Source organism: Plecotus auritus (assembly GCF_963455305.1).
Source record: "Plecotus auritus genome assembly, chromosome: 6".
Classification (NCBI taxonomy): Eukaryota; Metazoa; Chordata; class Mammalia; order Chiroptera; family Vespertilionidae; genus Plecotus; species Plecotus auritus.
Window position 1 is genome coordinate 8,339,474 of NC_137773.1, and position 15,402 is coordinate 8,354,875.

The 15,402-nt window shown below is 54.9% G+C and overlaps 1 protein-coding gene across 2 annotated transcripts in view; it reads left to right on the plus strand.

Moving 5' to 3' along the window:
- Nucleotides 1-15,402, plus strand: part of SLIT3 (slit guidance ligand 3) — a 560,992-nt gene that overhangs the window by 435,096 nt on the left and 110,494 nt on the right. For both annotated transcript variants that reach the window (XM_080675632.1, XM_080675633.1), the window contains one exon: nt 10,069-10,140. In XM_080675632.1, coding sequence (XP_080531758.1) covers nt 10,069-10,140 — 72 coding nt within the window. The remainder of the gene's footprint in view (nt 1-10,068; nt 10,141-15,402) is intronic.

A 15,402-nucleotide genomic window follows, 5' to 3' on the forward strand; every position in this document is an offset into this window, starting at 1 on the left:
GAATATCTGCCACTCCCTCCCCTCACACTACGCTCTGCCCTTTATCTTAATTTAAACATCTGGATCTTATTCCCCCAAAAGACGCACTTTCATGGGCAGCCAGGAGTATGATTATAAAGCTGTCTCCACCAGAGTGAAACCCTCTCCGCGTGAATGTTTCCCGGTGCCCGTTACTCGCTTCTCTTGGCCCTGGAAATGGCTGCACAAAGTCAGCGGGTAGGAGAGTCGCCCCCATGTCTGGAGATGTGGCAGCCGGTTAGGGGAGCAGGCCTGTTAACCCCACAGCAGTGGAGCCAGGTGTCTGCATGAAGGGAAAAAAGAGCCGACCCCATAACTTTGTTCAACTGTTGCATGGGGGGTGGCGGGAGGCGGGGGGGTGGGCTGTGGGCGACTTTGAATTTGGCCAGATGTGCTGTCTTTATACCAACCTGGGCATCCACGTCCCTTCCACTGCTGTCGGGAAGATTGCTCCTGCTCCAGATGTGGCGTCTCAGAGCCAGCACCAGCCCAGTTGGAACGGGAGAGGGGAACTGTAGGCTGGGAAGACCCAGGGGTCAGCCGGCCCCACCACCTCATTTTAAGTGAAAGAAAGTCCCTCAGAAAGGTTAAGTGACTTGCCCACAACCACGGGGAAGTTTCACAGAAGAATTAGGCCAGGAAACAGGTCTACGGACTCTTTATCCAGTGCTCTATATGGCCACCTACCTTCCTCCTGTGTTAGCAGAAAGGAAACAAAAGTGAATGAAGCCGGCCTCTACGGCCTGCCTTCCCATCATCCCTCAGCCTCCAGCATTTTGTCAGAGGGAACATTTTACATTCAGCACGGGGCCTTCCCATCAGGCAGCCACCGATTAGGGGCTGATTGCCCCCAGGACCCCAATAGATCTCTGTCTGGTGGGGAGCAATCTGGAAAGAGGTGGGTTTCCACATCACTGGTCCTGGCACCTGGTGGTGACCAGAGCCAGCGAGGAAACACTGGATGCCCCTGCCCGTCTTTGAGCCCCACTGGCCCAGGTATAAGCTGCAGCCCGCTCCCTGAGAGAGCCCCCTCCCCCTTACAATATCAGAGGGTAAAAGCAGGACCACCCAGCATCCAGCCCAGGAGCTGAGCCTCGTGCATCTTGTGCAGTGTTTCTGCTGACAGCTCTGAAGTGGCTCAGTTCCGAACTCTACACGAGAGCGGACCGGTATGTTTAGCCCCGGAACTGATGAGTAGCGGGCAGAAACCAGGCAGGGTTACACCTGCCGGGAGGAGCATGGTTTTGCCCTATAAACAGACACTTCTTCAGGGCTCTTTGTCCTCGAGTAATGATATGTGGGGGGAGAAAGCATTGAATCATTTTCAACCAGTTAAAGGGAGTTCATTGGAATAGAAGGTCTCTCAGCTAGTGACTGCCCGTCAGGAGATGCCGTGTGGGACAGAGGCTTTAACCACGTCACCGTAATGCCATCAGCATTCTTCCATTATATACATACTAGAAGCCTGATGCACGAAATTCGTGCAAGGGGCTCAGCCCTCACAATCCCTCGCAGCCTCGGCTGGCCCTCGCAGCCCCGGCTTCGTCTGGAAGGTTGTCCGGATGGTCATTCTGCTGTTCAGTCTAATTAGCATATTAGCTCTTTATTATATAGGATACGCTAAACACATATTTGATACATATATATCATGCGACATATATATGTGTGTCAAATGTATATATTTGACTCAAATTATTAAATTAATCTGTTTGGTTTAGAGACCCGCAATGGGCATCTGCAAGCCAGATCCAGCCCCAGGTATGTTCCATGCGGACCTCTGTCCCTTACGATTCACCTGTGCAGAAAAGCAGGAGACTTCACATAAAGCCTCTAGATCAGCCTTGGGCAAACTACGGCCCGCGGGCCGGATCCGGCTGTTCTATCCGGTTCTCTTGCTCTCCCCTCCGCTCCTTTACTTTGAATTTATATTAGTTCACACAAACACTCCATCCATGCTTTTGTTCCGGCCCTCCGGTCCAGTTTAAGAACCCATTGGGGCCCTCGAGTCAAAAAGTTTGCCCACCCCTGCTAGATGCCTGGCTTTCTCTTTAAACAAAAGGGAACAACTGGCAGCCTCGCACCCACGTCCCAGCGTAGCAGCGATCCTTGGACACGAGAAGTGACGATCGTGTCGTGGAGTGGTGGTGGCTGCAGCCCCACGCAACCCACTTACGGACTCAGAGATCAAGCCTGGCTCCCGTAGGCAATTGAGTTCGTGACTCCCAGGTTAGCCCAGGAGGCTGTTCAGAGTGGAAACGTTGTTTCATCAAAAGATGCCAAAAGCATGACCCTTCACATTTTGAAACTCATTCATCCACTCAGTATATACTCATGGAGTCGCCCTATGTGCCAACCCAGGGGCAAAACAGGCGTGCGCTCCGTCCCTCTTAGTGTGCACGCCACTGGGCACCTAAACACGTTCCCCTTCTCCTCTCACGGGGCTGGACACCCCGTGCAGCGGAAGTGGGAATTGTCTGTTTCTGGGCACCCCGGAAGCTGCCTGGTTTCTAAATAATGTAGCAGACGAGACTGCCTGCCCAGGCCCCCAGTTTATAGGAGATGAAATAGAATTAGGAGACTAAGGCCGTCTCATTGGTGTTGTCGGGTAAGGCACACTTGGCAGTTACGCCGGCCCTCTGGAGGCAATTGAGTCTTTCTGAGCCACCACCAGGCGTCACCTGTGATGTTCTCAACACATGAGTAAGAGCACCTCAGCATCCAGGGGCCATAAGCACGGAGCGTTGTGGAGACTGACACGACCAGCATCTCTGAGCAACGGCGAGATCTGAAAAGGCATCTCTCCCTTTTTAAACTCACATTGTTTACAGTTAGTTTGGAGGCATCTTTTCTCTGTTATTCTCTCCCGGCGAGGCTCTGCTGGGTGGAGTTTCTGTCTGTCACAATGTGAATATGCACTGAAGGGAGAACCAAAGACAGGCCCTTCTGCTACGCATCCATGGCATCAAGGGCCCAAATTGGCAGCGGACTGTTTTTATTTCTTTCTGTAGGTTTTACATGACACCTGGAGACCATTTAAAATGTTACTTGGCAGTGAGAGCGCTGTGTTTAAAAATAACGCTCACCCCGGTGCCAAATCACTTTGGAGTCGGGTACAAATATTGAGACAAAAACCCCAGCTGTTATTGCTTTGGCTGCTAATTTGAGGTGTCAAATGGGAGGCCGACTGCTATACGTCAGTGAGTGAGGCCCCTTGTGAGATCACTGTTTTCTAACAGTGGAGAGTAATGGGCTAATCAGTGCAGCATCAGTTGCTTTCATTATAAGCCCGCACAATGGTTATGAGCTTTAATTTAAACGGTCCGCGGGGAGATCAAGGCAGTGAGGAGCAGGCAGCACCCAGGATGGGCCAGGAGAGCAGGTGAGGCCGGGCAGGTGGCCTCCTGCCCCTCTTCTCCTCCCTCCGTCTCTCATCCCTCCTCCCCATCGGCCGCCGGGACTCGATGCCTGCTCTAGGCAAGCAAGAGATGAGCTTTGCTTACGGATCTGGACTCTCGGGGCTTCTTGGTATTCTTGACAATTCCGTCAGCCGTGCCAACAGCAAGCGCGGCTTTGGGCAACGCTTGGACTCGGTAGCCAAGCCTTGACCATAGAAGGCTTCCAGACACAATCGCCCCCTCTCCCGTGCCGCCTCCACGCCGCCCTCGCTCTCTGTGCCAAGCGCGCTCTGTTCCCCGACGAGAGGAGGATCAGCATGGCTGCTGCTTTGAGCAGCCTCGGCAGAGAGGTGAGCACCAGGGTCCCTGGTCCCTGCCACCTCCAAGTCAATGAAGGCTGAATCCCCCACTCACCTGTGTGACTCGCCTCCACCATGGGAGACGTGGGAATCGGACAGCGACGTCTGTCCAACGACAGTCCTGTAAGGCGGTTTGTGTAATGGTCATCCGTGTCTCCGCACTCTCCAGCTGTGTGATCTGGTGGAGTGCACTGGTCTCTCTAGGGTCCAGAATGAAATGGCAGTGGCGTCTCGGGGCGGTTAGAGAATTAGACGAGAGGACGTGGGAAAGTGCTCGGCCCTGTGCCTTCAGCACCGGCACTCTCGGAAGCACTTAGGTCTGTGCTTAGAGGACTGGCCACTGGGCGCTCACAGGTGTGAGGACAAACCAGGACATCCTGTTGCCATAGCTGCCGATGACTCACCGGGAGTCTCCTTCCTGGGCAGCGCTAAGGAGGGAACCACCGTATTTGTCTGGACGTAAAGAGAAACCAGACTTGAGGTAGGAATGATGGGCCAGGGCGTCTGGATCCCCACCCGAGCAGAGGGAAGAAGAGGGGTTCCCAGAGCACCCCAGGGAGGTTGGCCCCCGGGGAGATGGCCGAGGCACTCACTGTGGATGCCTGGCTTTGCAATGAGACGATGCATGCTCCCAGATAACACTGCTGCATTAGAGCAATTACACAGTGTTATGGACACACGGCACGCAGATTGCGCCCGGAGCCAGGGAGGCACAGTGATCAAGCGGAGGCCTAATGGGAGGAGACAGAGGGAAATGTCAGCCTATTACGGGTGCCAGGGTGGCGTGGCGGCAGCTGGACGCAGGGCCTCCAGATCCGAGGCCGGCCTCTTGGGGGGGAAAAGGGAGGGCCACACCTCACCGCTCAGTGGAGAACAGAGGGGAGCTGGAGCAGACGCCACACTGGGCTCTCCCAGGGTGACAGCCACCTCCCTGGAGGGCTGTGCACTGTTTCAGAGCTCGGGCCTCTTTCTAAGCAGAAAACAGAATGCTCAACAGACCCATTTCTGTCCTGCCACAGAGGCCTCAGTCCCAGAGGCAGCAAGGGGGCTGCCTGTACGCTGCCTCCACACTCAGCTCAGGGCTCTGTTCTTCGCTCTTCCCTCCTTCAGTGGCTTCCAACTCGAGCTTGCCTGGGACTCCTCTGCAGGGTCCGTTAAAACACGAAGGCGCCACCCCCACACCCCCAGAGCTTCTGCAGCAGGTCCCGGCACCACACTTTGAGACCCACGGCCCACGGCCCACGTTCCTTCCGCACCAGCCCAAGGTGGGTGCGCCAGCCTGTCTCTGAGCAGGGCCTGGGCACAGGGAGACCATCTCCCCAGGTGCAGGGAGACGTGTGCGGTCAAAGTGAGATGGCCCGCTTTCGAAACCCAGTTCAGCCACTTGCCGCTTGGGCTTTCCTGCCAGTGGTTTTTGGTTTTAAGTTTTAAAAGCCTTTGGCCTAAGCCCTCTTCTTAACAAAGCAGCTGCGTGTCTAGCCCATTGCAGTGCGTCGCCGGCAGGGGCAGGAGCAGCTCTGCCCCGTGTGAGCGGCCAGAGGTCGAGGAACGCTGTCCGTATAGAGCCACTTAGTGACTCGTTTAGGCTTCCAGGCCATATGGTCTCTGTCGCGACCACTCAGCCATGTGACACGAAAGCAGCCTTAGATGGCACGTAAGCAAGAGAGTAAAACTTAGTTTACGAAAACAGGCCGTGGACGATGAGATCTGGCCCGGGGGCTGGAGCTGGCCAAGCCCTGGACAGGCCAGAATATGCGCCACTCCCTCGCCATTTGCCACTCCTGGGGGCCTTGTCTGGCCGCAGGACCCCAGCCTTTCACTGAGGGCACAGGGAAGCACACACTTCTCCAGGCGTTAAGGTTTAATGTGTGCACCGGAGAAGCATAGGAAGTTCGCTCATCCCCTCGGGCCCTGGAAAGTAGCAGAACACCCTCTTTCTAGCGCTCAGAGCCAAGAGCGGGAAACTTTGGTAGCAGTAGCCTTGTCCAGAAGGGTCCCTTTATTATGGAAAATGATCCCTCTTCATGACGCATGTATGCTCCACATCTGACAAGACAGGAGAGAAACAAGTCAGTCTCGGGTCCACCTCAGTCTCAGTGTAAAGAGAGTTCATCATGGGGAAGGGCTCTGCAGTGGGCGGTAGGTGGACTATCTCTGAAATCCTGTGGGGGAAGCGCCTTATTTCGGGTTCATACTGAAATGCCCATTCAGTAGCTTGTGATGGTGCAAAAAGGGAGGCCAGTACAGTCCTGAAGTTTCATACAGTCAGTTTTACCCTGAACTTGAAAAATGCTGAATTGAAAGCATTTACTTGGGGGGAAAGCCTATGACTGGGGTTCAAGCATATCTTCTCAGTGTAGCTCCCCAGGAGCAGAGCAGGGAGGATGAAACCAGACGCTGGAACTGGCAAAACTCGGCCAGGACGTGGGGGTAAATAGGGTCACGCCAATGAGGCCACGACAGCTCAGCCCGAACCAACCATCCAGTGGGGGCGAGTCACCGTCAGACCCATTTCTTTTTCTGTCGGGTAATTTTTAAGGCAGTTGCTAGAAGGGGAGGCAGTAGGAGGCTTGTGCAGTTATCTCCAGCTGTGGGTCCCTGGTGGAGAGACAGAGAACAGCCCTGCTGGAGAAACAAGCCCGCCCTGGAAGCAGGAGGCGTGGGCAGGTGGGGAGGAACTGGGGTGAAGAGAGAGCAGCAGGGCCGAATCCTGCGGCAGCTCACGTGCTGCCCCGCGTAAGTCCCTTGCCTCTCGTGGCCTCAATCTGCTCATCTGTAAAGTGGGAGCCATAGCTCTGACTGCAGAGTGCTGCCGGCATCAAACGCGATGAAGGTGAAAAGTGCGTTGTAAACTGTAAAGGACTAAACACGCTACGGTAATAACGGCTAATAACATTGACCATTGCCTCTGCGCCCGGCATTGTGCTACCAAGCATGCTTTTTGTGGCGCTCGGCCTACAATGCTCCCCCAGAGATGTCCCTGTCTGCATCCCAGGGACTTATGATGTAAGGGACTTGGCAGATGGGATGGAGTCTCCTGAAGGGGAGGTGGGCCTGGATTACCCGGTTAGGCTCCAACGGCCATCCATCACAAGGGTTTTGCTCAGAGAGAAGCAGGAGGTCACATGAACAGTAGGAGATGTGGCAACACAAGTCAGAGGTTGAATGGCTCGGGGAAGGGGCCACGAGCCGGGGAATGTGGGTGGCCTCTACAGACTGCAAAAATTCTCTTCCTGATGCTCCCAGAAAAAAAAAAAACGCAGGCCCATCGACGCATTTGAGACTTCTGACCGCCAGACTATAAGGACTAAATTTGTGTTGTTTTAAGCCACTGAATTACTGGTAACCTGTTCCAGCAGCAGTGGACAACGCATAGAGGCGTCATCCCTGGCGTCAGGCTTGTGTGGACTCATGTCCTGGTACCACCGCTTGCTTCATCCAGGAAATGGAGATAATGACAAAGCGCCTGCCTCAGGGGCTGCGGAGGGGTTAATGCGATGGCGCAGGTAGAGCACGTAGCCCAGCGCCTGCCCGGCACGCAATACGCCCTCAGCCCATACGGACAGTTATTAATACCCTACCCTTTAATCACCGCTAAGGCTGCATGCGGCCAGTGCTGTTGTGATTATCTCCACGTCATAAAGGAGGAGACCTAATAGGGTTAAGGACACGGGGCCGCACCGGCTACAGGTGGCAGAGCCAGAGTCTAAGCCAGGCCTGGGCGTTCGAGGCTGTGCTCACCACTCGGCTCCGCTGTGCTGGATTACGACGCCTCCTCAGATGCCAGCTGCTTAGGCAGGGGCACCAGAGCCAAACGGAGCACAGAGCTCCCTGCACAGGCCAAGGCTGGAAATCAAATAAATCTGTGTTTATTAGGGAAGCAGAAACTCCAGCTGCCCTGGAGATCAGCATCTAAGAGGTGACCGACCCTCCGCCACCCCGGGGCTGGCCAGCCCCATGCAGCAAATCATGGAAGTTTGAACACTGTGTTTAGTCATCTTGGTCCTGAAATAATTGCTATTATCGTAAATGTTTTATAGCCCTCATTACGGCTCGCATTTAAATATCAGTGTAGTAATACATTAATAAGTCATCGCTGCTCGACCGCTGCTGGACGCAGTTAGTCGAAGCCCTGCGTATAACTGCACGTCTGTTCAGCTAAATTAGGGCTGGCTGTGAACTCAGCGGCGCTGAGCGGCTGGACCTGGCCGGAAGGAAGCCGCTTCTCTGCCAAGGCGTCTTGCTTTGGCCTCTGAGAGTACGGAGGATGCTCAGACTGTAGCTGGTAGTGGAGCTGGAACTCTGGGATGGATAGAAGGGGAAACGAAGGTGCCATTTAAGGCGTTTCTAACCGGATGGAGAGGGGTTGGAGGGCATAGTTCCCACCCCCAGGGAACACCCTGCGGAGGCCCGAGCGCCAGTCAGATGGGAGTGGCAGGGTCTTCAGCCCCGTCTGATGAGATGCTCTGAAGGCTTCCTGAGTGGGTGGAGATGGGATGGACTCACACTCTCGCTCACGGAAAAGATAAGCCACGAAAAACATGTAGCTCTGTGGGTTCGACTTCATAAAAGGCAGTGTCTGCACTGGCACGTTAATAGAGTTGCAGAGTGGGCCGAGCAGGTCCGTTCATTCCTTTTGGCCACGTGATGCACCTGAAATAATGCCAGACACACGATAGGTACATAATAAATATGGGAGGGAGGGGAGGAGAAGTATGAGGTTCTGTGCCTTTGTGTAAACAGACTCCCGCCTGGCCTTATTGGCCAAACAGATGCCAAGTATGAAGGGGCCGGGGGTCGAATTGAGGAACAGCCTGAAGCCAGGGGGATGGATCGCTGGGATCCTGCTGTGAGCTCAGTCACCCCGGGGACTGGGAAAGGGATCGGTGCAGGGCCCCTTGGGTGGGGCGGGTATGGGGACCGCTGTGTGCTGGACCAAGAGGTGTCTATTTCCGGGGGAACAGGGGAGGGGAGTGGAAGGAATGACCAGGCAGGACCAGATTCTCTCCTCTAAGGTCCGCTGATGAAGACCTGTGGGTGAGAGATGCTGATCATCTGCCCAAGACCACACAACTAGGGTATATAAGATGCAGTTAGAGCCAGGTGTGGATCAGAGCATGGGGCGGAAGTAATGCACACAAGAGAGAATGCTAGAGGGCATTTTAAGAGGAAGATAATGTGCTTGCCAAGAGCCCAAGGCAAAAAGTACCGGGCGATCCTGTCAAAGAACACTCTGCAGGCGGTGCCTTGGCCGTGATGTCCCTGGGCCTCCATGACAGGCTCCAGTAGAAGGGCGAGTCCGGCCGTGCGTGCCTTCAGCCCGATTTCATTCTCTGGCAGCCTTATTTCATGCTGACCCATCTATGGAGCTCACATCTCTCTTTCCTTTCACTTACAAAGAACCCAGTCAGTGCTAATGTCCTGCTGTGGGAGTTCCCAGCCACGGCATGGACACGCATAGGAAGAGGAGACCTAGTCCCTGGCCTCTCAGACTCACTGGAGATGGATAAGAGGAGCTTGAGGAGTCAGGATAACCTCGCCACGTGGCATCCTTTATGCAGTGGGTGCACGGGGCAGTGCCAGGGGTCTGCAGCAAGATGGCACTGGGTTCAAAGCCCCTCTCCAGAGCTTAGCAGCCAGGGGTCCCTGGGGAAGCCGTCCTACCTCTCTGTAGCTCAGCCTCCTCGTCTCTCACACGAGGGGAATACCTCCTCTGTAGGGCTGTGTGTTACTGAGCGCTATAAATCTGCTTCCTTCTCTCTGAAACGGGTGGGGAACCTTTTTTCTGCCAAGGGTCATTTGGATACTTACAGCATCATTCCCTTGCTATAATTCACTTAATATAAATGTATGTTGCTATGGGAAAAGCTCCTAGGTTTATTGAATTTCGAGTCCCGCCTGCAGTTGCCTTAGCAGGGCCAGACCAAATGATGTCTCAGGCCTTCTACGGCCCAAGGACTGGATGTTCCCCACCCCTGCTCTAAGATGAGGACGAAGAGACTAGCTGGCATTGTAGGTGTGGGGATGAGAGCTATTGTCATGGGGCACTCAGCACCTAGTAGGGTTTCAGGAAGCAATACTATTGCTCCAGGTGGGCCAGGAAGTACTGAGTGGGCAACAGAGGGGAGGAGGGGACTCGGATTCCCTAACCATAGGGAGAGCCGTCCGCCTGTCTCCGGCTGCCCCACCCACTGCCCCGTGGCTAGGGACCCTTGGTCCCTCTTGCAGTCACATCCTTCCCTCCCCGCCCTCGGGCCACCCCTGCTGACCATGTCCCTTTTCCTCCATCTCCGCAGCACCCTCAACAACAACAACATCAGCCGCATCCTGGTCACCAGCTTCAACCACATGCCGAAGATCCGAACCCTGTGAGTAAAGCTCCCTGCTCTCCTCCCCCTCTGCCCTCCGCGCGCACCCCCCCCTCCACCCCACATCACACGCAGCCCACAGTGCAGCAGGGTAAGACCTACCGTGAGACCTCCCGTGCTAGGACCCGCCAGCGCGTTTTTCTGTCCAGATGCTGCCTCCTCTGCCGTTGACTGAGGGGGTGTTGGTGAGCGAGGGCACAGGGGGGAGGATCAGGGTGCCATCCATGGTCTGACCCACCCTTCCGCAGCAGGCAGACCCGTGCTCTTCATCCTGGGACCCTTCCTGGGCCGTGGGAATCTCCTTTGTGTTTTCCATCTTGATGGGAAAGTCGGTTGGTGTTCCCTTGTCACAACATAGAGAACGGGGACCCAATGACTCACCATCTCCTTAGCTAATGTCGTGCCCCTGGTGGTTCTACCCATTGCCAGTGATTGCAATAGTTCTCCCTCTGGGGCCCGTGGAGGAGAGGGAGCCTTGGCTGCTCCTGGTCCCCTCCTCCCATCCCGCACCCACCACACTGCCCTGCCCCCCTGCCCCTGGAGGGTCTCCTGACACTGGGACGCAGTAACTTGGTTCTTTATCCTTCCAAGGTGAGTACTCAGGAGGCAAATCTTCCCCTAGCGCCCCATTCAGAGCGCAGTTTTAGTGTCCCTATTATGTGGGGGTCCCCCTCTACTCAGCCAGAACCCCTTTGGTATATTTCTTTGCACTTGAGCTCCGCTGGCCTTTCAAAGAGGTTCATACTCATGCTTTTCTTGTTGGTGGGTCTCAGGGGTCTGTGCATCACAGCTGGAGGGGAGAGCCAGCCCCCACGAGCTCTCGGCCAAATACATTTAGGGCCAAGGCACAGGGCCAGGCTCCCTGGAGCCAGGGGGGTGGCTAACCTCAGAATAACCGTGGACATCAGGCTGCAGGCACACACAGCCCGGGCTCGCCCTTCCACAGGAGCCTGTCATGGGGCTCGGGGGCAGCACGGCGGAGGCCCCACCTGCAGAAAGTGTTCTGTGGCAGGATCGCCTTTCCCATTAGTTAAGCAGGTGCTTTTTGCCTTGGGCTCTTGGTGAGCACATTATCTTCCTCTTAAAACGCCCTCTAGCATCTTCTAGTGTGTGCATTACTTCTGCCCCATGCCCTGATCCACACGTGGTTAGCCCGGGGCGTCTCTCGCCTCCTGTGTAAATGTAAAGTGCCTGACGTGGAGTGGATAATAATGGATATTAATGGTTTATTATTATCATCATCATGGTCATTAGTATCATCACTATTTTAGAAATCTGGACTGCAAGTACTAAGCAACTAGCTTACCTGTGGCCCCTAAGCAACATGGAATCCACAGAGGTTTGAAAATCCTTAGAGCGGTGGTTCCCAAAGTGGGGTCCCTAGACCAGCAGTCGCCATCCGGTGGTTCACGGACCGCTGGTGGTCCGTGAGGTCCGAAAGGTTGGCGACGGCTGCCCTAGACTACGAGGGCCAACATCACCTGGAAATGGTTACAAAAGCAAACTCCAGGCCCCACCCCAGCCCCACGGAATCAGACTCCCTGGGGCGGGCCCCGCCATCTGTTCTCCACAAGCCCTCCAGGAGCTTTCGATGCTCCTGAGCATTGAGGAGCCCCTGCCTTGGTGAGGAAGTGACCTTGTCTCAGGTGGGAATTAAGTGGAGGCCAATGGAGCAGTGTGTGAAATGCTTGCCTCCGAGTTGCTGGGAGAAGGCAGTGCACCAGGGTGTGTCTGGTCATGGTGTGCACTCAACCAGTACTAGTTGTTATGAAGAAGAAGAATCTGGGTCCAGATTCCATCACTGTTCCCAGGTCCTTCCTTTGAGCCCTCGTAGGATAACATAATTCAGCCAAGAAAATCCATCCCTTTCCCCCCGCTTTTAAAATGGGACGGTGCACTGACGGAGTTTGAAGGAGAAACCATTGGGTCTTCAAAGACCTTTTCAAAGTCCCCATCAAATCACCAACGGGCTGGGGAAGAGTGTGGCTGGGGCTGTGGGTCTCAGGGTGCTGGGCCTGTGTCCCCAGGCGAGTGGGTTGACTAGGAGAAATATGGCTTTTCCCTGCAGAAATCAGCAGCCAGCTCCTGGAGCTGCTCCCCTGTGACTTCTGCTTCCCCTCTTGTTACCTTCAATTTAGGAGCAGCAGTAGTGGAGGTTGGGCTGGGTCCATAGGCCCCGGGGGGAGGGGGGGACCAAGGGGTGGCAGGTCTGGATCTCGGGTCCTCTGTTTGGGGGTATGGGGTCGGGGAAGAGTTTATTCTCCTTGTTTCTGTTGTCATCCTTCCCTGTGGTCCTGAACATTCATCTGATGGGTTCAAATCAATCAATCAGTCTCGTCTGCTCCCTTTGCTCCCTGCCTTGTGCCACTCTCTCTTTAGTTTAATTTCAGAGATGGCTCTGTGCGGAGCTCCCTGGAGACTTGAGCTGACTAATCCCCTTCCCTGTGATTAAGGGGGTGGGCGGGGTCTGGTGCTGGAGAAGGTGAAGGGGAGAGAGGAAGGAAGTCATAAATGGGATTTCTAAAGGAAAGCTTTTATATTGAATTCAGAAAGCCACATTTTATAGAAAATGAACACTGACTCTCTCTAAAAGGATTTGCTGGAAATTTAATTTAGCGTCTGTGGCTAAAAGGCACCTATTACAAATTGGCATTTGTATTCATTCACCTTATCTTCTGTGAAGGTGGTTTTGCCAACCTGGAGTATGGTGTTTCTGTCAGCAAAGCCCGCTCGACCCCATGCAGGAAGCACCCGGTCACCTCGATGCCTTGGGCAGGGCCACAGGCTGGGAGAAGGCATCTGAGGCTCATCTCCTCCCAATAATAATAAGTTCCAACATCACGGTGTGCCAGGCCTAGTGCTGAGCACTCACCGGGAATCATTTCAATCCTCACAACAACCACATCGTTAATAACCCCATTTTACAGAGGGTAACACTGAGGCCCAGAGTTAAATCGCCCCCCAAAGTCACAGTCAGAAAGCACAGAGCCAGTGTTACATCCGGGCAGTGTGACCTCAGAGCCTGAGCGCATCCTGTTCAGCAGAAGCAGAAGTAGAGGAACAGGTTCCAGATGGGCCAAGGCAGGTGGCTGGAGCTTCCGCGTCGCCCCCGCGTCCTAGCCGACCCAACCCACCAAAAGTATTGGAAGTCATTAAAATCACTTCCTTCTCCAGAGGATGGGAAATACTCCTGGCAGGGTAGGCTCACACTGGGGGTGATACTACTCAATCTGGTCTCCCAAACATGATATGAAGGGCGGCATGAAAGAGTCTGCCCAGCCAGACTCTCCCAGCATTCCTGGTGGGTCAGAGTGCAGCGGGGGGGGGGGGAGGAGGGGGGGGACTGAGTCCACCTACCGCCCCAGGCTTTTGACAAGAGCCTTCACGTGGCTTCCAAGTCATTTTTGGTCACCTCTCCTCCAAGGTGCCCCTTGGGAGAGGAGAGATTGCTACAAAGACGGACAAAGGAACAGGGAGCAAGGTTCAGGGGCGAGGTGGCTGGGGCTGGCCGTCGGGAATTCAGGCAGCACCCACCTAATTGAATCTTCCAAAAGGGGGCCCTCTGACATTTTGATTATCTCAGAAAGTAATCCGCTCAGCAAAGATCTGACTTACCTAAACCTCGTTTCTGTTCTTGCATTGATCTCTTACCCTGATTGGAACTGACGGGAATTTGCTCTCACTGATCCGGCTCGTGGGCCCACACTCGTTGGTTCAGCGTGAACCCCTGTGTCCTCCGCTTCCACTCCCCGGCCTTTCCTAAGGAAAGCCCAACTCTCACGAACAGGCTCTCTCCTGGCACACAGGACTGGCCCTCAGCCTGTGCGCCACCAGCCTGCCTCCCAGCGGACCACCTCTCCATCATCCCAGGCAGCCTCGACACCCTGGGGCGGGGGCGGGCGGCCATGGAGTCCCCTCTCTCTCCGGCAGCTCGCTGAAGGGTCAGGAGACAGACCACTGTCACTCACGCTGCCCTTCTCCACGAAGTCCCTCTCCTCGTGCTCTTTAGGGAAGAGGGACCCTGCAAGCTCACGCCAGGCCCTCTCTGTCCTGGCACAACGTGGTCATCTTTGTCGAATAGACAGAGGTCTTGCGTTCCCTCTTGAAACTGAGGTCCTTCCCCCAACTTAGGACTTTGCTCCCCAACCCCTCCCACCTGTCGCATCTCTTTCTGGAGCGCCTTCAACAGTATGGGGGCATGGGGGGCAGTGGGAGGGGGTGTCTGAGCTTTAAGCTCAAAAGGAAAAATTGCTTGGGGCCCTTGAGAGGCACTGTGTCTTGGACCTAGGAGCCTATTAGTAGGTGTTTGACCTTAATTATTGGCTCTGGAGTCCAAAAAGAAAATTGCAACATCAAAAATTAATCATTTTAAAATAAAAATCTTTTAAAATTTTTTTCAGCAGAAAAAAAATGACATTCCATGTGGGAATTGCATTCATTTAGTCCGTCTGATATGAGGGGATGTGGGCCCCCTGAGGCTGCAAGGCCCCCACTGGACCTGGCGGGCCAGAGGTTCGCTTCTGTGGGCGACACAAGTGAGCTGCCATTGGCCAACAGTTAGCAATGTTGACCTTGCGCTAAGTGGAGGGTGGACAAGAGCCCTGCAGCTCTCTCCACTGCAGGCGTGGAGGTGGCCTGGCCACTGCTCCTGCCGGCACTCAGTATTGCTGGCTGGACACCGAGTGGAAGTCCCCCGACACTGCGGGCTGATTAGCATGCCCAGGGCTGGGTGTTTGAAATTTGCATCAGAAAGCCACATGTATGATAAGCTGATGTGACTTAAACTCCTACCACCACTCGCAATGACCTGGGCTGTAGGAACCCCTGAGAGAGAAACCTTGGGGGGAAGGATGTTTAGAAACCCCTGCACACCCTGAGTTTGCCCCCAGTTAATGGAAAGGAAATCCAGGCCATTTAACCAGACGGGATTCCCCTGGAAGCAGGCGGCTCTTTGGTATCTTATTCGCTCAAGGAGAAATTGATCTGGAATCACAGCTACTAGAGGGAGGAGCCAGAGTCCTAGGACAGGTTAGGGGGTCTTCTCAGAGGTCCCTGAGCCAGTCAGAGTTGTAGGTATGCCGGGGGGGGGGGGGGGCGCGTGGACTGGGAGGGAGACGCAGGGCACCGTGGAGAGGCTGTGGGGACTGCAGGCAGCTGGTGGGGACAGCCCCATATTGGGATAGGAGGGTGGAGAGGACACACCTTCTCCGGGCCCTGCTCAGCCTGATGGGGCACCGGGCGGTGTTGGTTTGGGGCTCACTG